The sequence below is a fragment of the Protomyctophum bolini genome, assembly GCF_963924005.1.
Source record: "Protomyctophum bolini genome assembly, chromosome: 16".
In the NCBI taxonomy this organism is placed as follows: domain Eukaryota; kingdom Metazoa; phylum Chordata; class Actinopteri; order Myctophiformes; family Myctophidae; genus Protomyctophum; species Protomyctophum bolini.
Window position 1 is genome coordinate 18,077,685 of NC_137877.1, and position 26,534 is coordinate 18,104,218.

General features: G+C 43.3%; 1 protein-coding gene across 1 annotated transcript in view; it reads right to left on the reverse strand.

The window, feature by feature from the left end:
- Positions 1–26,534, reverse strand: part of LOC308331145 (ephrin type-A receptor 6-like) — a gene marked incomplete at its 5' end in the record, with an annotated part of 218,039 nt that overhangs the window by 190,069 nt on the left and 1,436 nt on the right. Inside the window, one exon of the mRNA XM_080786351.1 lies at positions 13,173–13,237. Coding sequence (XP_080642477.1) covers positions 13,173–13,237 — 65 coding nt within the window. The remainder of the gene's footprint in view (positions 1–13,172; positions 13,238–26,534) is intronic.

Here is a 26,534-nt window from a genome sequence, read left to right on the forward strand (position 1 = left end):
CACACTCCATTTGTCTTACCTGGGCCACTTAAACAGCGAGGCTCAAAAGTGGACGCATCAAACCTGAGATGAAATAAATCAAGAGCTCCTCATGACTTCCTCAAACTATTCATGTATTCAACTACTTCTCAGCTCTGATAACCCTCTCCCGCTCCCTCTCTCTCTCTATCCATCTTTTCCATTTGCATCCCTCAGAGCATCTCTCTCTCTCTCTCTCTCTCTCTCTCTCTCTCCCCCAAATGTGGCACATCAACATGCTCTCTCGCTCAGCAAGGTTTCAGGCCCCCGGAAACCCCTGTCACGCTCGCTCGCCTCTCACTGTCAGACAGGCACGCTGTGCGCTGGCAGGGAGAATGGGTTGGGGAGGGGTGCGGCGGTGCGGCGGTGCCCCGGCGTGCCCCCCTGACAAGAAACAAGCCAATTAAGGGCTTCCCTCAGTGCTGCTTAAGCATGCTCATGGGCAGACAGGTCAGTAAGAGACAACGTCAAAACATCTAAAATGTCCTAAAAGGATTAGGCCTATACGGGGGGGGGGGGGGGGGGGGGGACGACGAAGAAATGGCACCCTTTTCACATTGGCCTATTATAGCGCCACCATGAGGCCACAACTTGACCTGCCCTGGAAGAGACCTGTGCCCCGAGGGACACTTTATCTAGTTAAGGTTATTTTTGCAATCAGTTTGTATTGGGGGTGGGGAAGGGGGGCAGGGCAGGGGTCGCGAGACATGGCCAAAGCATTTCCGGGGGTCCACGTTCTCGGTTGGAGTCTGTTTAAACAGCATTGTATTATTGTCAGCTAAAGTCACCGCAAGCCAAGTGGATAAATTTGGTGGCAGTTTGATGACGATGGGCTTGTTGATAGGCTATTTTCACTTTTTACAGGACATTCCTATATAGCGTTTTAATTTAAGAGAAAACATGCATGCGCGCACACACACACACACACACACACGCACAAATCTTTCCATGTATGTGTGCGTGCGAGCACAGGGGGCTGTTATTTCTGAGTTTTCTTCTGGTCGTGTTGGTTGTCAAGGTTTAACAGGCTGTCGGTGGGATGTCGACGGTTTGTCTGCAGCACAAAGGAAGCAAACAATCCTTTCTCTCTCTCTCTCTCTCTCTCTCTCTCTCTCTCTCTCTCTCTCTCTGGTTCTTTATCCAGATTAAGCAGAGACAGCCTGTTGTTTTGGAAGCAGCAGGCTGGCTTGTTATCAGAGAGCAGCGTGTGTGTGTGTGTGTGTGTGTGTGTGTGTGTGTGTGTGTGTGTGTGTGTGTGTGTGTGCACGCACACGCACACGCACACGCACACGCACACACACACATCATGCAGAGGGGAGAGACCGCACACTGTATGCCAGAGGTATACACTCACAATGGAGGTATGGACAGTGGGTGTGCAGGCTTCAATTCACACCCTAGGACAGTCGTGCGAGTGCATGCACACACACACACACACACACACACACACACACACACACACAGTGATACTGCCAGAGGAACACAATGGAGGTGGCGATGAACACAGCAAGCAGGCTTCAAATCACACCACAGGACAGTCTCTCACTCCCTCTGTCTCACACACACACACACACACACACACACGTTTGCAGTACTATATTAGTGAGGACATCATTGTTATATGAGTATATTAGACGGTATGTCTTGCAATATTTTATCGGAACCCATAAAGCCGAGAACTGTCGATGGACAGTTTTCTCACACGATCAGCGATAATTTGCAGGGCTGATTACGATTTATATTCAGTAGAACTCGTTGCTGGATTTTTTTTAGAGATGGTCCGATAATCGGCCAGCGATCGGTGATCGGCCATATCTCTGATCGGTAATCGGCATTTACCCTATCTGTGATCGCAATTTACCGTATCTGGAGAAACTGATCTTTTACACCATTTAAGTGGTATAAATGTCAATCAGATATAGAGCATAATATCATTTAGCATTTTGTGACAGGCCTAAACATTATCCCCCCCCCCCCCCCCCCAGCACACACAGGGACATATTGACGTGGGTTTTGACATAATAATTTTGGAAATATTAAGATTTGCAACATTTCACAAGATCAGTATCGGTATCGGACCTATACGTATCGGCCAATCATGAGAAAAACAATCAGTGATTGGTATCGGTCCCAAAAAGCCTGATCGAAGGATCCCTATTTTTTTATGGTGAAAGTAGATGGTAAGCCCCACTAGCAGCTGACGCTCTTATGTGATTATCGCAGTTAACCTGCAGGGAATATGTTTAATTAAAGAGGAAATCATGGGGAAAGCTCAGTACCAGGCAACTTCTATATTAACTAACCCATTTAGATCCGCGGACGATTTTACAAATGCCATCTAAATGAACAGTTTTCTGAAAAACAGTCGATGTCAGTCGATCTCAAACGTTTTCATGTCAAGGACCCCAAAGAATATATACGTACTGTAGGCCGCCGACCCCCATCTGAAAATATGTTGTTCCAGGGACAGATTAGATTACTATTACACAACATACATGAACCAATTTAGCTTAATAGTCAATGTACTGTACAGTACATGCATGCTAAATGTGTCGTTTTGGTATCGCAACTTTTACTTTAAAAGAACTCAGCGTATTTCTTCCATCTCTGCACAAAGAAAGGCTGTGAGCAAATATTTACTCTGGGAAATCATTGTGTTGCTGTCAGGCAGAAACCTTCCACATAATTTCTGTAAATGAATATGCTATACTTCATTATGTGTGAAGTAAGTACATTTGCGTGTCACACAAAAGTAGTGATAGCTGTAATAATGAATAAAGCTTACAACGCATCGCATTGTGTTGCAAGAGCTTGTAGATCCCATATTTCCAGTATTTTAAAATGTTTTTATGAAATAATAAAAAAGGAACGGTACACGGTTTCAACCCGATTGCGATAATATAGGAAATAGAGGAGCCTCGTCCGCGTGCCACGCACGGCTCTAAAAGATGGCGAGGTAATGTCGCTTTGAGCGTACGGGAAGTGGTGGTAAATAATCCTGAGAGGAGAGACTCCATGCAGCCACGACAGGACAGGCTGGTATGCCTGCTAATGATCCCGGAAAAATGCTTCGAGTTGGAAACATATATCCACGCTGTCTGGCGGAAACCTTGTGTGTCCAAAACTTGTATGGTACTGTTCAGAAAATGAGGGATAAAGAATAATCTATGTTCCAGTGGATCCGATGTGGTTAATATTTAGTCACAGGGTCTTCGTTTCATTGGTGAAATCTTTGCAAAACCCACACACGCTTTAATTTACAAAATCCTATATTCAAATGTACTGTATGGAGTCAAATACACACACATACACGATGTGACACACTATGAGCTTGTAGATCTGTCTGTTACTTTTGTGTGACACTACAACAAAGCAGGACATTAATTTATTAGGGAAGAGAAAAATAAAATGTGGAATATCATAAGAATATAGTCTAAAATGTATTTTAGCAGGCCTTGATCGTGTCATGCCTGATTTTACACTTGGTTTCAGGCTGAAGAAAGCAGCTCTCAACGCATCACAATGTGATGCATTGAGAGCTTGTAGATCTGTTATTTTCACACACGAGTGAACCAAACATAAAATGACTTGTCTTTTAGTTGTACTGGATTTCTTCTCCATTAGTCACTCCCTAACATTTTAGTCTAGTTTGTATTTGTTGATGATAGACAGTATAATGTATTTTGTCATCGTTTTTATTTAGTTTTCATCTGTTTTAGTCAACAGAATCAACACTGCAGAGACGATCAGCGTCTTTCAAGGACCAGACAATCTTTCTTTTTTCCTCCCTCCAGCTAAAGTTAACCGCTGTGCGCGTCGAGAAGGACGGCACTTTGCACAGCAGTGGCTTTTATTGACACTGATGAGTCACAAACATTGTGGAGTCCCGAGATGATGACGGACGTCTGTCGATGAGAGAGAGAAGTAGGCCGATTGGGTCTCCGGCATGCAGCCACAATAGGCTCTTTGATGAGGAGACCACACGCACACATGCACGCACACACAGTGCACACACAGTCACACACACACACACCTTTTCTCTCCTCGCCCCGCCGATAAAATAGCATTGCGACGCAGAAAGGTGCAAGACCCCATAGAACCGAGTACGAGTGTGTACGTGCGCGTGTGTGTGTGTGTGTGTGTGTGTGTGTGTTGACACACATGTCCTTCATAAAGAGGCACAAATTAAATTTACATCTATTGTAAGAGAGCCCCGGGAGCCACTAAGTACGTTTACTCAAGTATACTGTACTTAAGGATAATTCCAGATTCCAGATCTAATTTTAATATCCAATAATGCCACCATAGTACAGGTGAGAAATTACACAATACCTCCATGCAGAGTGCACAGCAGCTCCGACCGTGCACACTGGTTCATTCGCTTATTTAGATCATTCGATTTAAATTTTCTACACACCTGTGTTTCAGAATGACTAAATAGGTTGCACAGTGTTTTGTCCCAAAGGGGCTTCTGTAAGAAGGTGAATGAGCCTAGGACCCAGGACGAAAGCTCCGAGCTACGTTGGGTTCTACGTGGATTTGATTTTTTGATTTTGATATTTGTTTTCCTCTACCCCTGGTTGTTGGATATAAGAACAGATCAGATTACACTAAGAAAAGTGCAGGCCCAGAATTAGGAAATCTATGTCTATGAAATCTATATTAATGAAATCTATGTCATACTTCATACTTACTCCACTATTCATCCCAGTGGCAAATCGTGTACTTTTCTTTAACTCCACTACAATTATGTGACAGCTTTTTATAGTTGCTTTTCAGATTTAGATTAGTATTAATATATGGCATGTGCATTTGACATTTGGAGGTGGGATTTTGCGTCATCATGGGTTGACCAGTGAGTGCAGAATCACCACCGCGTTTGAGTAAGGATGCGCTGAGATTGGCCAGTGCACTTGTGCAAGGACGTGCTGTGATTTGCATTTGAGTGGCAGTCAGGGCAAACGCTCTGGCCAGAACATCACTTACTATTCTGTGCCCGCTCGGGTTGCAACTCGAGCGGGGCTGAGTTGTCTAAGCGAACTTCACAAAATTCGACAAGGCAGTGCCGGTGGTGTCTCTCATATGGCTCAAGTTCGCTTGAGATGGCGGCACTTTGTCGCAGTCTCAAACTGTACTTTATCCCCTACTACTAGTAGGAGGGGATAAACCATTTTACTCAAATGCGGAGACGATTTCGCCCTTGCGGTTGACCACGGTAGATCGTCCTGGTTACTCAACAGGTTACAGTGAGCTTCATTCGCTCAACATTCAGACATAATTTTATACAGACTTATAGCATGTTACATAGACAGCAGAATTGTATGTAGTCATAGCACTTTATAGAATATATGTATAGTATAGTATAGTATGTATTATGCATTATATCGATATTCCACGGTTTTGTTCTTAGCTTATGCATGTTCATGATAAATACTTTTTTATGTATGTGATGTATTGCCATGCTTTTTGTTCTTGCTTAATGTAAATCACTCTGGATTAAGAGCGTCTGCTAAATGCCTAAATTGTAAATTGTAATAATGGTCAACCGGGAACTGCATGGTTGATGTTGAGCTCCCATCCATTTATTTGAGCCCGATTACTTTGGCTATTCGAAGATCAGCAGATCCATAGTTTGTTGCCAATATTCTTGAGGGGCGCAATCCCTTCCTATGTCCAGCTTTGAGGGTTTGTGTAAACACAAACATTGTTTTGATACCATGCACCATGCATGCACCACCTATGACTAGTTTTGAGTGTGCATAAACACAAACATTTAAGACAAAAGTGAGGACGCCAATTGTGATTGGCCGGAAAGAGATGATAAGAGCGCCCCTCACTTCAAACGGGTGTGCTTTTTGTACTTTTACTGAGGTGAAATGTTCTGTATAGTGGTAATGCTACTAAAGTATGAAATATGTGTAGCCTACTTGTGCCACAACTGCAGTCTAGCATCTCTCTCTCTCTCTCGTGTGCGTGAACGTTTGTGCAATTCTTGCAGATGGCATTATGTTTACATATCTCATCAGTTTCTTCCATCTTCCAACCAACCTACTGTTGACACGCCCAAATATATCGTTCACAAGATGAACCACCCGATTGTGTGGTTCCCGTTTCGAACAAACTGTTATCATACATAACTTTACTACTTATACTTCTGCTATCCACTCTCACTCTCTCTCTCTCTCTCTCTCTCTCTCTCTCTCTCTCTCTCTCTCTCTCTCTCTCTCTCTCTCTCTCTCTCTCTCTCTCTCTCTCTCTCTCTCAGCCCAAGACATTGTTCACTCTTGCGGTATACATTACTAGACGCTGCTGCCAGGTTCTCAGCTATCATCACTGGCGGACAGAAACCTCTTATCTCCAAAATGATAACTGTTACTTTCTTCGTAAATTAACGCCCTGCTTGATCATACAGTATACAACTTCACTCAAAGGTATCATTAGTAGCAGAACGGCAAGCTCGAAACGAGGCGCAGAGTGATGCGCTTTAAGCTAGTCAATCTTAAGGCTGTCACGATTACAAATTTAAGGTGCCAATTAATTGTCACACAGATAATTTACAATAAAATTACAAAATAACGGAAATAATTGATCTGCTATTTTTCAATGTGGAAACAATTATGCAAAAAAATATTTGTGATCTCAAATCATGATTATGTAATAATTGTGACAGGTCTAGTTGTTCTGCAATTGAAAAGTGACAGCTTTAGACATACTGTATGAGGTTTCCAGATAAATAAATAGATTTAGGGGATATCTTTCACAATGAATAAAACATGTTCTAGACATTCTAATGATTAAAAAAAAACATATATTACAATTATTTTACTTACTTTTATTAGGGTTAAAGGTCAAAATTCATAGGAGTCCAGAAACCTTTATTTTGTGTGAATTTCAGCCTCTGGGGGGGTATTTATATGCAAATATCATGACCAATGGCGTTTAAATGGCATTGCAATGAACATCACTGATGACGTTTAGGTGAAAAAATAATAATGAAGTAATTAATTAAAATATAACTTGTTGCTATATAAAGCAACGCTGGGTCTTAGAGGGTTAATGGTAACCGCTAGAAATAAGATTATGGATTAATGAGTGTCAACGAGCATCAGCTGGACACAGGCACCTCCCCTATGCAGTGCTCAAAACTGAAAGTCAAATTTATCTCCAAAAGCCCTTGGATATGATGGAATATGATCAAGGATTACTGTGATAATGGAAAGCTCACATTTCATATCACATGCACCATACCTGTAACTTACACTACCCTTTTCTTTTCTTGGGTCCTTAACAATTAATCAGTAATTAATCGGTAAGGCCTAATGATTAACATTCTCCAAATGGTCATCCCTGCTTACTTCATCTGACCCAAAGACACCCTGAGTACGTCCTTGAGCCTTGGCTATTATGCTAACGGTCAGAACAGAAAACTGCTGGGGCATACTGCATGCGTATGGGCACAAAAATGGGTTACAAAATCGTGGGATAAAACATTTAAGAAAAAAAAAGAACAGAAAACATCAAAGTAACGTGGTGTTCTCACTTTTCACAGAAAGTAGGTCTCGCTTTGTCTCGGTTTCAATCCCCGAAAATGCTGTCTAAACGGAAGGCGCATCTGATATTTTGTTTTGTCGTTTTATCTAGAGACCGTCTAAATGGGGCCATAGTTGCCCAGTCAAATGGCATCTTCCCTGTCGTCCAGTGCCTTATCTTTGCAGTAGTAATATATAGACGAGGTTGCTTTGTATAATTCCTGCCGCTAGAGAGATGAGATAAGATGGAATAAATGGGAAAGAGGTGGGAGCCAGTCAGAGAGACAACCATCTTACAGCCGGAGCAGGGAAGAGAATAATGGGGGACAGACAGATCAGGGACAGGGAGGTGGGAGGTTTGACGGCGAGATTAGCCCCCCTCTCAGAGAAAGACAGAGAAACATCGAATAATGTCTGTTTTTCTAATTATGAATTATGGAATGTGCAGGTAATTATGTAATGCAACTCGCTACTTCCATATTCTCCTATCTTATGTAGGAGGGCCTACAACCTGTGTGCTCCAACCTCCATTCAAATGCATCATCACCCTACTTTTCAGCACAGCCATTTCAATCCTTTACGCAAAAATCCACCACCATCCAGTCCACAGATGTCCGTTTATGTCCTCAACCCCATACCTAACTACCCACCCATTGCCTCCTCATCGCCTCCGTTCTATTCTGCTGCTAGCATACTACCCAGACATACAGTACCATATAGTCAGGGGAAGAATTCACTGTCTTACTGACTGACTAGGTAGTCAGTCTACTGTTCCATTTGGAGCCTCTTGGTGGTGGTTCCCCACGGCCCTACGTTTGAGAAACAGTGAGACACATATCCATACAGACCAGGCATATTGCCAGGGTCTGCCATCCCTTCGCCGTGTAAGTGTGACAGACAGTGTACTGTGCTGCCCTGCACGCTTTGGCCTGATAAGTGAATAGACGTGTCTAATGCACAGTTCAATCACCTCAATCTGAGCCTCAATTTAGAGAAAAAACACAGCCAGAGAACACCTAACAGAGTATTTCTACATCTCTGTATTTAAAAAAAAATGTACTTGTCCACCACTGCTAATGTGACATGGGGATACAGGCTCCCAGGTAAGAGAGGAGAGGAGACGTGCTTCACCTTCTCTCTCTCTCCCGCTTTCCCTGAGGCCCTCTCACCTCATTCACCTGAAATATTAATGTGGGCCAATCCAAGGAGAGAGAGAGAGAGAGAGAGACACAGAGAGACAGAGAGACAGATGCGATGGAGAGAGGAGATGAGAGGCTGACAGCTTAATCATGGACCATAGACATGCCTCTCTATCTCTTTCTCTCGTCTCCTTGTCTCTCAGCGCTGTGGGCGAGTACCACCGCGACCTACATGATGTAATCACCTGTACACTCCCAACAAGGTCCACAGCGGACAGAGAGAGACAGAGGGAGAGACAGACAGACCAGTCCACAGCAGCTCCAGTGGGTATACCCTGCACCGGAGCTGCTGCGGACTGGTCTGTCTGGCGTGTAATCGTGTATTGGACTATATATCGCAATATTTTGACCATTTCCTGGTTTCATTTCCCAGACAGCTTTCATTGGACGAACGGATCTGATGGACGGACAATTTTCATAATGTTGCTGATGTCTGAGGTGACTGGGTGTTTCAGTACCTTCATGATGCTCAGTGACATCAGAGAAGGTAGTTTTGTTTCCCTGCCTATAGGCAGGTGTTCGGGTGAATTTCACCCATGTTTAGTGATAGAGAAAAATCCCACAATGGGATTTATTTTTATTTATAAATACATTATTTTTACTGGACCCAAGAAAGAAAGATTCACATGGCTCAACAATGGGTGGACCAAAGGAGAAGTTCCCGGCGTTGCCACCGTGAGAGAGCCCCCGCCCCGCCCCATGATATATCAAGAAGAGTACCTCAAGTTGCCATGTATTGCTGTACTTCAATATATTTTGATGAGAAATATATTTTATGGAATATTTTACATTGGGTAAAATATACCCATGTTTAGCGATGTTGTGACAAAATGTATGTTCAGCGTTCTAGGGTTAAGACAGAGACAGGGGGAGTAAGACAGAGAGATGGACAGCATGGAGACCAAAGCTGTCACAGGGAAATTAAAAGTCTAGTCGACGCTTAGAAACCCTGGAGGGAGGGGGTGGGAGACAGTAGACAGAGAGAGAGAGGGGTGGTGGTGGTCTCACCCATGAGGAATGGATGGAGGGATGGACGGGGTTCCACAGGGGACGTAGCCTTGTCAAGCACAGGGGCGTGGGGGGGAGGGGGGGAGCGGAGATCTGTCAGACACACACAAGTGGCACTTTGGGCGCTCTGCGCTCCGACGCCTTCACAGCCATGCAGCCAGACCATTTCAATCAGCGCGTCACTCACAGCCCACTGACAGCCTATATAGGACCGGACCACCCCCCACCCACCACCACATGAAGACTGATGTGATCCCACCATGTCAAAGTTTGTTGTCAAGACTTTGCTATATGCAGTGGTGGAAAGTAACCAAGTACATTTACTCAAGTGCTGCACAACAGCACAGCAATGTGCAAACACAGTGAGCTGCTGGGACAGGAGAAGGATATCAAATGGAACACAACCACCCTAAAGACTACTAATCATTGTGTGTATTGGGCCTGCATCTGCATCGAGTGATTTGGTACATAGAAATTGATTCATTGGAGATTCTGACTTTCTATTGCACATAACATTTTGTTTTTATTGTATTGTTACACTTTTTGCTTTGGCAATGTAAACATATGATTTATCATGCCAATAAAGCCCCTTGAATTGTTGTTGTTTGACAGAAGGTCGCATTTACTATGAAAACGTGCAATTCCTGTCAGTGATTCACTCAAAATCCCCACAGGGGAAAGCCCCCATATATGGTGCTAAGGTCTCGTGACATCACTATGACATCTGATGTCAGTAAATGTGATCTGCTGTAGCAATTAAGCCCTGGACACCCAGAACAGGTTCTGACATTCAGGTTGATCCTTCCCCATCCATCCTTCCTCTTCGATGTCTCCCTTTTGACCGATACCTGTCCATTCAAACTCTAGACGGGCCTGCCCCAAAGTTATTACTGCAGCCGTCTGTGGACGTCTTTGAAAAACAAAACAAAACAAAAAACTTTTTTTTTGTGATTTTCATCTATATTTTTTAAAATGACAAAAATAACATTGGGCACCCTGGGTCACTTTTTGAAAGTGTTGTGTGGGCACACAAAGAGTTTTAACATGCAAGACCACGACAAACTTGGTCTCCCAAAGTTTAACTAAGCAATAAGCATACACCTACTGTGTAGAGTAGACACCAAAGTTTGCAAATACTTTTAACTGTGCACATCCCCGGGTATGGCTTAGTAGTAGTGCTGCACAATTAAAAAAAGAGAAAGATTGACACTGACCTATGCAATCATATTTTGTGAAGAATCGTGCAGCAATCCAATTGCTGTGCAATTCATTTTAGTTACTAATACATATTTTCAGGGCAAAAATGAGAATCGTGTGAGAATTACAATTCTTGTGAAGGAAAATCATGATTCACATTTGAGCAAGAATAATGCAACACTATAGTAGGCTAAAATACAACTTATGCAATTGTTTTGTGGTGGTGGTTTTGAATGATTATATATATATATTTTACCCTATACTTTTTTTTTTACATATTCTATAAAAGAAAAGAAAGGAGCAGGAAGACAAATATCATGGATTGTCCATATCTATCACAAAATATTGATGCTCTGCTACCAACCATTACTTCACCATGATTGCATCAATAATGGACAACAAGAAAACAAAACAGAGCCTGTCTGCTTGCTCATCCGCTGAGCAAGCAGACAGGCTCTGTTGGTTCAATGGTAAAATGTGCCAGTACTCATGGCGGAAGACGGGTTTAAATCCGGGGTAGAAGAGGAAAGTTACATAGTTTAAGTGCAACTATTTTGAGGCCAGTACCTCTGTACAACCATGACTAAATGTGAGCACTTCTTCCACAATTCACCCTTTGTCAAGTCCCGCCCGTGGTTGTGCCCCTCTTCGCACCCATTGGTTGCTGTTTCGTGGTTGGACAAAACTTCTCTCTCTCCATCCACTACCATTTTTTTCAGTTGCTTCGTATTGATATTCTGTGCACTCAATTCTTATTTTCAACTTGGTGTCAGTAAAAAGGAACATCACAGGTGCAGCATGGTGACTGGGCATATCATGTTTGTTTTTAGTTTTAGTTAGTTTTTTCTAAAATGATGTTATAGCAAATTCAAATTAAACAAGGCGGAACCAGAACGGAACAAGACAGAATGAGCCTGCTGGTTAGTCAGTCAGGGACCAAACAGAAGTCTGACAAAGGGTGAATTGTCTATATTTCACAATGCCATGTGCGCCCATCCATCCATCCATCTCTCTCCCTCCATTGTGGTTTTCTAAACGCGCCAAAGACTGGCCGTGTGTATGTATGTCTGTGTGTTTGGGGTACGAACAGCTGCAATACCACTGGGTGACCTAAAGTGGCACTGCTGAGCAGCCTAAAAGGGCCACTCACACTGAGCACTACGTATAACTATAACTGCATGGAGATAAGAGGTTTCGGACGACGATAAGTTACTTGGTAATCTCACAAAAATAAAAAGATTTCACTTTTACATTTTCACATTTAGTCAATTGAATGCTAAATGGTAAGTGGACTGCAGTCATAATGTCTTGCTATATAAGGACAATTCCGACAAGGAGGAGATTCCAGGGATCGAACCCGGAACCTTCAGATCCCAAGACGGCCACTCGACCTCCTGATCCACTGCCGCCCTGCCCTATAGTCCCTGTTCTCTGGGCTAACAATCAACAGCAGACCTACAAGCAGCTCACACTGTGAACTTGACCAATTTACGTTTGAACACTTTAAATAGTCTTTAAATAGCTAATAACCGAAAATAGCCTCGCTACAAGCTCACGACACTCTGAGCTTGTAGATTGGCTATTTTTGGCCTATTGCTTGTGGCATGCTTCCTCAGTATCCAAATGACTGAAATCAGTCGTGAACTACTAGGAACTGGGAGTCGATGTGTGCAACGGACGGGGTATTATCAAGCTAAACGCTGGCCTTTCAATGAACCCAGTCCCACCCAGCGGAGTCCAGTGGCATGTCTTAACTGAGCAGGGGGGGGGGGGCATAAATGGAGTGAGACGGAAGGGAAGCGTGGTCCTTAGAGACCTCACCTCATTATCTGTCCCCTTATTTATCTGTGTGTGTCCCCTGTGAGAGAAAGAGAGAGGGGCGAGAGACATGTTAACCGTTATGACCCATTAGGATCAATAGCGTTTGACCTCAGTTGATTGCTCTAAACACATTCACAATAAAGACACAGGAGGGGGCACCCATCCTTCTGCTTCTGACGCCCTCCCATCCATATCCTTCTGCTTCTGACGCCCTCCCATCCATATCCTTCTGCTTCTGACACCCTCCCATCCATATCCTTCTGCTTCTGACACCCTCCCATCCATATCCTTCTGCTTTTGATACACTACGCCCACAGCGTCCCCAGCGGGAACCTGGGACCTTCTAGCTGTGAAGCGACAGTGTTACCGGTATGGATGGTTATGAGTATCTGGAGCTTACCCCGTTCACTGGGTATGTCCTCCATCCCAGCTCTCCCAGCACGGAGGTTGTGTCCAGGAGAACAACTGAAATGAGATAGAGAGAGAAAAACAATCATAAATAAATACATAAATACAAGCCGTTATATAGGATGTCTCCACACACACACACACACACACACACACACACACACACACACACCGCAAAATTGAGATATCACTCATAAAACGGGTTCATTTAGGCATTTTTATTTGGGGTGGGGCCGTGGGGGGCTTTACTGTATGTTAATAGGAATGGCTTTGGCAGATGAATATGTATGAGTTATTATGAAATGTTTTGTGCAATTTTTTTTTGCGACTACAATTTGAGGCCCACACTGATGGATTGCAGTCAGATTGCTGTCAACAGTCCATTGCCTCTTTTCTCCTTCAATCCTCTCTCTCTCTCTCTCTCTCGCTCTCTCTCTCTCATGCTCGGCAGTGGAGGGGGTGTGTGGGGGGAGGGGGTGGACATGGAATAAACTATTGTGTCGGCCTCGGGCGGAAAACGTGTATGTCCAAAACGGTAACTTTTCAGGAAATGGAAGAAAAAAATTACCTGTGTTCCAATTGGATCCAGTGGTGGAAACGTTTACAAATATTCTGTTACAAGGTTACAAGTAACAGCCCCAAATTCTACATTTGCTTGAGCAAAAGTACATAAGGATTGGTATCAAAATGTGCTTAAAGTACCAAAAGTAAACGTAGGTGATGTGACACATTGTGACTGTGAGCTTTTAGATCAGCTATTTTCAAATGGCCCGAAATATACACATATACGGTATATATATATATATAATGTAGGCCCAGGGCTGAAGTCGTTAATTTATGTTTTGTAATAATAATCAAAATCTACAAAGTTATCAAATATTATAAATAAAAGTTATAATATTATAAAAATAAATAAAAGTTACGTAAAAAAAAGTTGTACTTAGTACTGGAGTAAATGTACTTAGTGACTTTACACCACTGAATGGATCCAATGTAGTTATCATTTAGTCACAAGCTCTTCACCGTTCAATATTTATAAAACCTATAGACACTCTTAACCACTTATAAGAAATGTGTTTAAAGAAAAAACAAAAAATAGCATCTCTACAAGCTCACAATGTGTCGCATCAGATCGGCTATTTTTGATACTTTTATTCTACACTAGAGCATGACAACGTAAGTAGGACACCCAAATTACAAAAGCCATACAAAGTTGAAAAACGGATATACAAGGTTTCTTGACCGATACGGCGGTATTTCAATTTCAAACACAGACTGCCACATGCGCACACGCACACGCACACACACACACACACACACACACACACACACCGCATTTCCTCTGGCCATGAGTGTGACAGGAGATGACGGCAGGCTCACAGATACATATTAATTCTGTTTTATGAAAGAACATCTGCCTGGGTTAGGGAGGGAAGAGCTCGCCAGGCTTGAAGAAGAACAGAAGATGGAAACCATCCATGGACAATGTTATGGCGGGGGAATAGATTAAGAGAACGGTATATTCAAGGGAAGAGAAGAGACGAGAGGAGCCACATATACTAGTCAATTATTTCTTCTATTTTTTTCTCTCCTGGTATCGGCAATTATGCAGCCCATGTGTCCCAATTTTATTCATTTTTTTCTTTACCATTTGCAATCTGTCGTCCATGTTTTGGGGTAGGTTATTAGGTGGGAATTGTAAGAAAGTGTCCAAATGTGGACGAGGAGAAGAGAAGAGAAGGTTTTAATTGGATCGTTACAGCAGGAATTAACAGCGTGTAGACAGCTATACTGCACTACAGAAGAAAGCACTGTCTGTCAGTTATGTTGTGTTCAAATAATCTAATATACCAAATCAATTGTGGCGATGCTGTGTGGTGTTAACAGTACATTATATGACAGAGAAACATCCGGCCGGTACCAATGTCAAATCAATCACATTGGGGGGGGGATTACAAAACAAATAAGGTTTTACGCTGCCCCCGCCCACACCCCACCAAAAAAGGAACACAATACCGACATCCTTGACATCTCTCTTCCTTCCCGTCTCAAGGACGGCACATTTAATAATTCAGAAGCATGTCGGCCGGCGTCTCTCTGTCAGCGGCTAAATGATTTACAGTGTGTGTGTGTATGTGTGTGTGTGTGTGTGTGTGTGGGGGGGGGGGGGGTATGGCTTTAGTGGATTGATGCCTGTGTGCGTCTAACCAAAGCAAACGCCAAATCAGGGAGGAAATAAATGCTTCATTTACATAAGGCTTGTCATATAGCGTTGTGCAGAATGTGCACAGAGCGAGACACATTTCTCGAAAAGTCCCCCTATTAGGTATACGATACCGGTCACCTTGCCAAATACAATTACATTTTGACTATCGAAATGCCGTCCGCGTCAATCGTGCGCACGGCACGATTGAAGCGTCGGCCTATCAATTAGTGGGATTTTGCTGCTGCTAGATGTGTCAGTTTGTCAAGTAAATAATAAGCAAGGTACAGTTCAAAATGTCACCAAAAGAAAAACTTAAATAGCATGAAAAGTATATGGCTGCTGTCGGGAAGAAACCTCTTACAGTATGTCTTTTTTTATTCATGTTTTCGCAAATTAACGCCCTACTTGATCGTACTACAGTGTCACACAAAATTAGCAGATCTGCAAGCTCGAAGCGAATTTTGAGCTTGTAGATCTGCTACTTTTGTTATTTATGCGTTTGCCTTTATTCCTGAAGAGTAACAGTTTTGGACATAGAAAGGTGCTATAAAAATGCAATCCATTATAATTATGAGTTTTCCACCCGATCAATAGCTCTACAGTGTTGTTAGCTAAGCTGTCACAAGTGGTGGGCAGTAACTAACACTATACTTAACACTTATGTAGCCAGCTATTAATGAATTCATTATTGTAGACCTCCACCGTGCCTTCATTCTGAGCGGATTGGCTTGAGGCAAATAAATTACCCCAGGTCTGTCAACCGAAACTTATGCCACCGACGTTAAATATATCGGATCGCATATCTAAGTAATCAGAAACATACAGTAACACCTTGCAACCTTTGATTTTCGAGTCATGGCTTCATTGGCTTGTATACGTGCAAGCATTCCAGAACTAGCCAGAAGTAGCTTAGGGCCGGAGCCTACATTAATCAATATAAAACGCCTTAAGCTTTGAGGGTTTGTGTAAACACAAACATTGAAGACAAAAGTGAAGACCCAAATTGTGATTGGCCAGAATCAGATGGTGTATGATGACGTATGATGATAAGAGTGCCCCTCACTTCACAGGGGTGTGGTTTTATTGATAAGACGTCTTTAGGCGTCTTTAGCATCATACGTGTTACAAAGAAGCTGCATTCATATGTATCCAATGTAGTTGTTTAGACTCAGGATTTTCATAAAGCCGAGCCCTATCGGCCTCTTCAACTTGGACTCGACCCCCTTCCACACTCGGCATCGCCCCTTCTCGGACTTGGTCTTGACTTGTACAAGGTGATGTACAAGGTGATTTAGATACGAAGAAAAGCTAGAATACAAATTGGTGGACAAAGTAGTCATCCTTGGGTGGAGGCTGAAACTGAATTTAATTCAATATAATCCACTTTATTTATAGGGCACTGTTATTAAACCTCAGAGTTGAACCAAAGTGCTTCATTATGGAATTGCATCTTATATTATACGTGACGTTTTGACAACAACCAACATGAATGTCAACTGCAGTGCAGATAGTCTCGTTAAAGCTTGCAACCCATGGAAGCCAGCGCCTAATGAGAGTGTCTCTTTCTTGGTGGAAAGTGCACATACTCAAGTACTTAATTACAATGTCGATGTATTAAAAGCAGCACTTTCCTCTTCTACCCGGATTTGAACCAGGTTTCCTGTAAAAGTCCTTATTTTATTTATTTTTTGAGAACTAGAGCCTACCTGCTTTCTCGGGGGGGATAAAATTGAATATTGACCTTCAGGAAAGAATGTGTGTCAGATCAGATCCCTGTGTCTAGGTGACCTTTGAGAAGATCTAAACGTCTCAATGGAAGAGCAGGGAGACAAGATATAACCACCGCAATTGTAAGGTACTAGAAACGCCACATCCGTGCTGTTGTTTCTACGTGAATATCGTGTGTCCGAGTGAGACACACTGACACACACGCACGCACGTACGTATGCACACACGCATGCACCCACGCACGCACGCACACAAAGCGTACATTGGTTTTCCATGCTCACCACAATCGCTCCATCGCAACAAAGGAAAGGGAAACTGCAAACGCTGGGCCTGCTGTGGAAAACTGAACAGGCACAAACTGTGCATGGTTGTAAACGCAGAGGTAAAGTCAGTGATGCAACACAGCCACAAAGAACAGGCATAAATGCCACTTCTGCATACGTCACGGTCTACGACATGGCCACCCGAAGGTGTGCTTGCACAAAGTTTGCTCTTCTCAATAGACTGTGAGATGGGAGTGGCTGATTTAAAACCTGTACCATGAGATGGAGGGTGGCTGGTTTAAAACCTGTCCCGTGAGATGGAGGGTGGCTGGTTTAAAACCTGTCCCGTGAGATGGAGGGTGGCTGGTTTAAAACCTGTCCCGTGAGATGGAGGGTGGTTGGTTTAAAACCTGTCCTGAGAAGAACTATAACTAGACTCAGAGCTCAGTGTGGCTTTACACCTTTTTTACTCCACAATTTTCTTTCTCCGAAGACTAGTTACTAGTTATTTTGAAGCTTTAGATTATTATTATGATTATTATAATAATTATTATGAAACATACTTTGGTGGTTTGAAAATAGCAGATCTACAAGCTCACAGGGTGTCGCTTGAGCTTGTAGATCTGCTATTTTCAAAAGATTTGTTATGCGTAATGAGTATACTTTTTCGTATTGTATATTTTAAGTACACTTTTACTTTTACATTTTGAATACCTGACTTACTTAATTAAACCTGCGTACAATAGCACTGTACAATACATAAAGTAGTTTTTCATCGACCTCACAAAGCACTCTGATAAACTTGACATTTACATCGGCATCGCGGTCGGCTAGAGCGCAACGGCGTTGCTCTCGCGGCTCACTGCCCACCTGAGAACGCATCAACGTACAGGGAGTGCAGCGAGAGTAGAACACCAGGTAAAAGTGTTTTTTAAACTGATCAAAGTGGCGGAAAATCTGAGGGCAGAGCTATACTGATTTTATGAGGCAATTTTCATTGGCTCATAAAGAAAATCACTCAAGAAGAAGAAAATCAAAGAAATGTACGACAAAGCTTTTGTGCATTTTGATCAAATATCCTGGAGACGAGATAGATTTGAACTGTTTTTCATATAATTCAAAATGGCGGGTATTCTAAAGGTCAGAGGTCAAAAGTCAGAGCACGAAAGTTATTCGGCATGAGGAGACGCATATGTGTATCAAAGTTTCATTGCCGGTGGTCAAACGGTTCATGAGCTATGCAGGTTCAAAGTTTGCATTTTCAATTGAGTGCTATAGCGCCACCATTTGGTCAATCATTATATTGAGCCTTATACAATATTGCCACGTTTCGCGAAAACCGACTGCACAGTTCAGCCAGAACTGCTATTTGTGGCCCTTAAGTCTGATAAAGCATAGAATAGAAAACAGAAGAAACGGGCACAGCACTGGTAAAAAGGCACTGGTAAAAATCAAGAAATCAATACAGGACTATGTTACAAAAAGGCCTGTCTAAAAAGGTCTTTCAAAGTTTTTAAAAAAGGTCCACAGAGGCCACATATTTCATGTGGTAGGGTATAGGTCGTTCCATAGCCTGGGGGCAAAACTATCGCAAAGGCTTGATCACTTTTAGTTTTTAGTTTAGTCGTGGGAACAACAACCAGCGGGGCTTGGGATGAGGATCTCGGAGAAGCTCTGGGATATGGGTGGATCAGGTCACAAAGATATGGGGGTTCCTGGCCATGGAGGGTTCTGTGTGTGATGACGTGAATTTTAATATGAATTCTGTAATTTACTGGGAGCCAATGCAAGGAAAATAAGATGAATGTGACGTGACAGGATCTCCTGGACCTGGTCAGCAATCTGGCAGCAGCATTCTGGACCAGTTGCTGGTGGTCTAATGATGATTTTGAGAGACAGGTGAAAAGGGAATTCCAATAATCCAGACGTCAAGACACACATGCATGGATGATCATTTCTAACTCCCCGCTAACAGCTTTCTCTGCATGCTCTGGCCAGCGGAGAGAAACAGCTGGACAGTTGGATAGGTGAACACAACCGGAGAGAAATCCTTCTCACCTTCTTTACTACCGATGCCCAGGAGGGAGAGTTGGCCAAAGATGGACCGTGGATCTTATTCGATCGGCGTTTGGTAGAAGTAGAAATCCCGTATTTTAAAGTAAGAAAAAGTACAAAAGTATCAAAATTCAAAATGTAGTCAACTTGAGTAAAAGTGTAAATGTACATTATATTGCTATCAAAATGTACGGTACTTAAAGTACCAATCCAATAGTATCCAATAGTACTCATTATGCAGAATGTCCCATTTTGCAAGATTTCAAATGTATGAATTGTAAATCTTTTGAAAATAGTAAATCTACAAGCTTGCATCCCGACACATTGTGAGCCTGTAGATCAGCTATTTTGTTTACCGTTGAGAAAACAACGTTGCACACTAAGCTAAGCCTGAGGGCGATGCACTCATCCGCCTCGTTGACGGCAGACTGCTAGGCGAGCGCTGGCACTTTGGCATGAGAGCTCTAGTTTTCATCGGCTGATCTCCATATATGGAGATCTAAGGGTTTTGAGGTTTGAGGTCAGATGTAGAGTTGCTGGCCAATATTGATGCCATCAGGGATCTCCATATGGGCTTAACTGCGACAGCAGGTCGCATTTACTATGACATCACCTTCCGTGATGATGTCACATGGTGTCACGAGACCTGGGCACCATTATGGTGCCCGACACACACTGGTGCCTGACACACTGAAAGGAAATGCATAATTCCATAGTTAACTGCACCTTCGGTCGCAATCATCTGGTGGACCCCGTAAAGTAATTTAGGGACCTTCCCCACAGTTTGGGAACCACAGTACTGTATATAGTTGACAGGATGAACACTGGTACTGGACCCAGAACAGTATGAGTTTACGCTGTAGGAAAGAGAAGTCAGTCATGCGAGTGTCGAAGGCCGCTATCATCGAAGGGTTTATGAATCCTGGGTGATATTATCAGTGAGCTATGGAGAGGCTGCATGTGCAATAGAACAGGATGTGTTTCACTCAGCCTTTGCATCGCAGAAATGCAATCTATATAAAAATCTATACCCAAGAAAACTGAAGTCAGGAGGTGGAAATGAAGAGGGCGGAAAGACTGGAATCCTAAGTCACAGAGGAAGGAGAGAGAGAAAGAGAGAGAGAGCGCTAGAATCAAAGAACTCTGTCAGTACTTTATCCCCCGATCTCCACCAAATCTCTTCTTCCACATGTTGGCTAATATAAGAATATAGATGCTGTGGTTAACAAAGGTGGAAAATTAAGAGTTTTGGGCACATTTTTGATTATCAGGATAATATCGTTAAGCAAAATTATTTTGGCTACAACCATCGTGTCATGAATGTGCATATCGTCCGTCCATCATCCAACCATCCATCTTTTTTCAACCATTTATCTTTTTCCTGTCTTTCCATTACAATCACAGCCATTACTACTCTCTAACTTCTATTATTGCTACTCAAGGGGCAAACATTACCCCAGGCTTTAGCCGGAGTTAGCTCACGGATGGGGGAGACGAGGGGGAAACCATTTTACTGACGGACTTACAGTTTATATCCTAGACATGGAGACACTGGTAGACTAGACAGTAGTATAGTGCAATCTCAAACTGAATCAATAATATAAAACTGAGTGGTGCAACTCCCCTATCTCCCCCCCCCCCCCTCCCTCTCTCTCTCTCTCTCTCTCTCTCTCTCTCTCTCTCTCTCTCTCTCATTAGCAGGCAACAGTGCAGCACTATCTCTCTCTCTCTCTCTCTGTTTCTGGCACAACAGCGCCCCTACTGGTACTCATAGTCATACTGGTGCTCATAGTCACATAGGTTAACGTCACATAGGTAGGTTAACCAACACGGACATTGCTGTTCCTTGGAGGAACTCAAAAATCAAAAGACAGAGATCTCTGTCCATGGCAGTCAGTGTGTTGAATTCGTTCTCTCTCTCCCTCTCTCTCTGCAGTGCCAGCATGTTATAATGGTCACATCGGGCAGCAGTGTGCTGGTCAAGTGGCGGGGCTAATTAGCTCACGTTGCACTGTCACTCAACACAACATAAACATGGCTGTGCACAGGTGAGGAACGAATGATATTCCTACATAATGCCTTCACATGCTGTGATGCTGCTGTTGTTTGCTTCGTGCGTGCGTTTGTGCGAACAGTTGCGTGCGAACAGTGTGATACAACAGTGTGATACAAAATGTTGATGTCCCCACAAGTATAGCAATACGATCTGTGTGTCTCTGTATCTCCCATCCCCGCTTTCTCACTTATATCTCTCTCTCTCTCTCCCATGCCGCTTCCCCCCTCCCCGTCTGGTAGTAGTGGAGCTAGGGGACCCTATGGGCCCCAGTGGGACAGAGAGAGAGAGAGAGAGAGAGAGAGAGAGAGAGAGAGAGAGAGAGAGAGAGAGAGAGAGAGAGAGAGAGAGAGAGAGAGAGAAAGCGAGAGAGAGAGAGAGAGAGAAAGCGAGAGAGATAGAGAGAGAGAGAGACAGACAGACAGACAGACAGAGATATAAATAGAACGCTAGCCAGGGTAGCATAATAAATAGGGAGCTCTCTAAAGCAGAACCATGACAACTCACTGTCCGACCCCACAGCCCCCGGGCGGCTGCCAGGCCACACAAACACCCTCCCCCCCCAAAAAAATAACCATGGTTCACGCACGCTACGCTCTCTAACACTCTCTGCAAGTCCCTGGGCGAGAGGAACAACTTCCGCAGCACTGTTCGCAAAAAAGGTGGTGAAAGGTGGTGGCGTTACCTTTATGCTCAAACTAAAACATTAGCATTTTCCAAAACGAGCCCAGACAGGCCTATGGATTACTGATTTAGAAAACATGAGAAGGAAAGAACTATACGCAATGTCTAATTACTTTCACTGCTACTAGTATCGATGACTTCTTGTAAAATATTGAATGTCTGTATATGGTTTGATGAATTGAATATGTCCTTTTAGCATTATTGTACAACTGCACCACATGTGTACCCTTTGCAAACTGTTAATAAAGTATTCAATTCAATCAACGAAACAAAAAAAATACCAAAATTTGCATTTCTCTACAGAAACAAAGCTTGCTTTGATTCAAACAGTAGGAAGCAGAAAGCACAATTGTATCAGTTATATACCATGGCGATATTATCTACACGCATTAAGCTCTGTTGTCACAACCCACTCGACACAACAAATTGCCTAACTATCTTAACAGCCTATTACATCCTAAAATTGGAAAGCATCACACCCATTCTCAACACTACCTTATATAAATGCTAATTAACTGGGTAAGACAGCTTTTCATTACTATGCACCTCACTTGTGGAACTGTCTACAATATTCTTTATTCAAAAGACTATGACTAAATCAAAAATTGCTCAACACAAAGCAACACATATTTAATTTAACCACTGGGGATGGAACATTAGCTAAAGATTAGCCACTTCTTAAGCGTCACAACACATCGCAATGCAGCAAATTGTGAGATTGTAGATTGGTTATTTCTGGTGTAGATAGAAAGAAGCAGTCCAAGTACAGAGCCACTGAGCCAGCCCAGGTCCACTTCACTAAGTCTAGGACATGTCAGAGTAAAAGAGGATGTTTGGTGTCCCACCGTTTGGTGGCAAGAGGATTCTATTGTTTAAAAAGAGAGTTCAAGTTTGAATTATATCCAATGCTCAATTGCTCATTGAGTCATTGGCATTAATAATGCACCCTGGATTTTGTATATTGATTAGGACATGCCTTCCTGCTAGTTTAGTTTTCTCCATTCTCTCTTATCATACACAAAATTTTCTTGTTATAACTGCAATGTTGACAAAAAATAAAGTAAAATCCACCCTCTTTTTTTATACCTGTAATCCTGTGATACGGTGATAAAAAGTCGAGCCTGATCCTGACTCTTGTTTCTAGAGAAAAAAACAAGCGGAAACAAAAACAAAAACAACAAGCACGACGTGCTTGACAAATGAACCGAGAGTTGGAAAGAATTGATTTGGGAGAGAGAGAGAGAGAGAGAGAGAGAGAGAGAGAGAGAGAGAGAGAGAGAGAGAGAGGTGCAGATAGTAGTGAGAGAGACCAGCACACTGTCATTTTATCCGTGTAAACAAGCTATTGCAACAGAGCAGCGGAGGGCTTGATCGGCGCCGCCGGTGGGGAGGGGGAGAGAGAGAGGGAGGGGGAGAGAAAGAGAGAGAGAGAGAGAGAGAGAGAGAGAGAGAGAGCTGTGAAATTGAAGGCTATCCATAGCAGAGGCAATCTGACAGGCACACCGTCCATCCGCCCGCCCGCCACACGCGGACATGTTTCCTCTCACCAGATGATGAGAGAACAACAGCCCTGATACATCAGAACAAATGGAACACGGTGCAGAAAATACCGTTAGCACGCAGTCGGGTGGAAAAAACCTTGTGGCGGTGGAGAGGAATCGAGTACATGTACCCAAGTACTAGTACAACACCTGCAGGCCAAAATCAGTAGTTTCACACACTTTCAAGATTCTTCGAAAATGTTCAAAAATAGACAAGAGATAATTGCCATCGTACCATTACTCAAAATCATTGCTGTCCCCGATCATTACCACTGACACAGTCTGACACTATCATCATCCTCATCGTCCTCCACGATGCATGTATACATTGTGTTATTGCATAAAACGGAATCAGTCACAATAATGTGACACGTGACGTCTAACGTCGTCATTTAGTGCCCGAAAGAAAATATTAAATGAAGTTGGCTGGCAAATGATTCATGGCATAATATGTGCTCTAAACAAACATTAAAAAGTCCATAGACTTGTCTGCCACATGACATAATCTTCTCCTTTTTTGGACTTTGGGTTTCCACCCAACATGCAGCGACAATATTTCAAACATTTGAACAGACACAGTGACATTTCTCTCGCCGGGACAAGCGAATATATTACCCCCCGAAAGAAAGGACGACAGGAACCAAACAGAGTCCCATAAGAGCTTATAATCACTTCTGCGAATAGCTTTCCTGTAATTTGACTGCCTGCCTGGAACCGGCGTTATTCATTTTAGAATTTCCACATGGGAGGAAACTGATGGGGGAACACAGAGATTATGCGACGACGAGAGCTATTGAGTAATGGAGACGGGAGTGCGGGAAAAAAAATACTTGCAACTTGTTGAAACTTGGCAGTGAGCGTGCCCTGTTAATAACTGCCAGGATTCCCCATTGGGGTTGACAGATTGTCGTCAAAGAGCACACAGGCGAACGAGCCGGAGGTGATTGCTTTTTTATTGTTCCCTTTCATACGGCTGAGATCTAGCCCAATTTCTGTCGGTGTGAAATCCCTGATATTTGCTGTTCCGTTGCTCTGCATTGAAAAAAAGCTAACAAACACACACACTACAACACGACCAAACAGAGCCCTTATTATTTGTGTGTGTGTGTGTGTGTGTGTGTGTGTGTGTGTGTGTGTGTGTGTGTGTGTGTGTGTGTGTGTGTGTGTGTGTGTGTGCGTGCGCGTGTGTGTGTGTGTGTGTGTGTGTGTGTGTGTGTATGTGTGTGTGTGTGTGTGTGTGAGAGAGAGGGGTAGCAGCCTATTGTTTTCTCATCACAAACATGTTGTAAAATCCTGGCGGCCCGAAGCACAACAAATTCATGTCTTATGGTAGACATAGATAACTCTTATTGTGTTATTGAAGTTATTATTGCCCACCACAGATATAATACGCCACATCTGTGATATCCAGCCACGGATCCGTGGAACAAGACAATGACAATACCAAAGAAAGCAGGGCGTATGATTGCAAGCGGTGAGGTCGCAAACGAGTCAATATATAGGAGAGTGAAGTACAACAGACATCAGAGAGAGTAGGGGCTGCTGGGTGCAATCATTCTATCTGCGGATAGGGGGGAACGAGCCGTATATGGTGAGAGAGAGAGAGAGAGAGAGAGAGAGAGAGAGAGAGAGAGAGAGAGAGAGAGAGCGCTGTCTGGGAGGGCAGAGGGCTGCATTTCTCTTATCGAACTGAGAGACAACAATACAAATATAACATGAGAGAGTGTGTGTGTGTGTGTGTGTGTGTGTGTGTGTGTGTGTGTGTGTGTGTGTGTGTGTGGGGGGGCAGATTCCAAATCAATAGGGCTGTTTTTCAATGCCAGGTGGTGTGTGTGTCACACTGTGTGTGTGTGTGTGTGTGTGTGTGTGTGTGTGTGTGTGTGTGTGTGTGTGTGTGTGTGTGTGTGTGTGTGTGCATGCATGCGTGCGTGTGTCAAGCTGCAGAGTGTAGTGCTTGGAAAACAGCACTACACTTTCAAGCTTTGATATAGACAAAAAAAACCTCCTGGCACTTATTTAACAAATGCTGTAGCTACGCTGCGCACAGGCATAAAACACACACACACACACTCATGTGCGTGCACATATGTATGCGCATGCGTGTGCGCACACTTGTGTTTTTCAAACACGTTAAGCCACTTAAGCTCTATGTCTTCTGACGAATAGCGAAACGGCGATCCACACGCATGTTTGTCAAACATGTCTAGCTCTTATGACGAACAGTGACAATGGGCGATCCACGCACACACACACACACACACACACACACACACACACACACACACACACACACACACACACACACACACACACACACACACACACACACACACACACACACACACACACACACACACACACACACACACACACACACACACACGTTCGTCTCCATCCACACCTGCAGCATTGCCTTGGAGCAAGGGGCATTCCAGCTTGTGGTGGACATGGACATGCAAATGTCACGATGGCCATTGCAGGACCACTACAGTTCTGTAACTCAGAGTGTAGCCTACAAATGGAACCAAATGGACCCGTAGGTAGAGTCCATTTGGTTCCATTTGTAGGCTACACTGAGTTATGGTGCAGGTCCTTGGAAATAAAGAACGTTTGAGAAGTTGACCCTAGTGGACTACTAAAGTGCCATACATAGTGTCATATTAAATCAGTGTCATACATTATTCTAAAGAAAACCTGGAGACTAGACATTCAGTAATGGGGTCTTGTGATCAAAATAAGATTAGAATGTTATGTAAACATCTAAATCTAGTATTTGCCACGGACAAGGGCACGTGTCAGTGTCCTACAGGCATATCAATGAGAA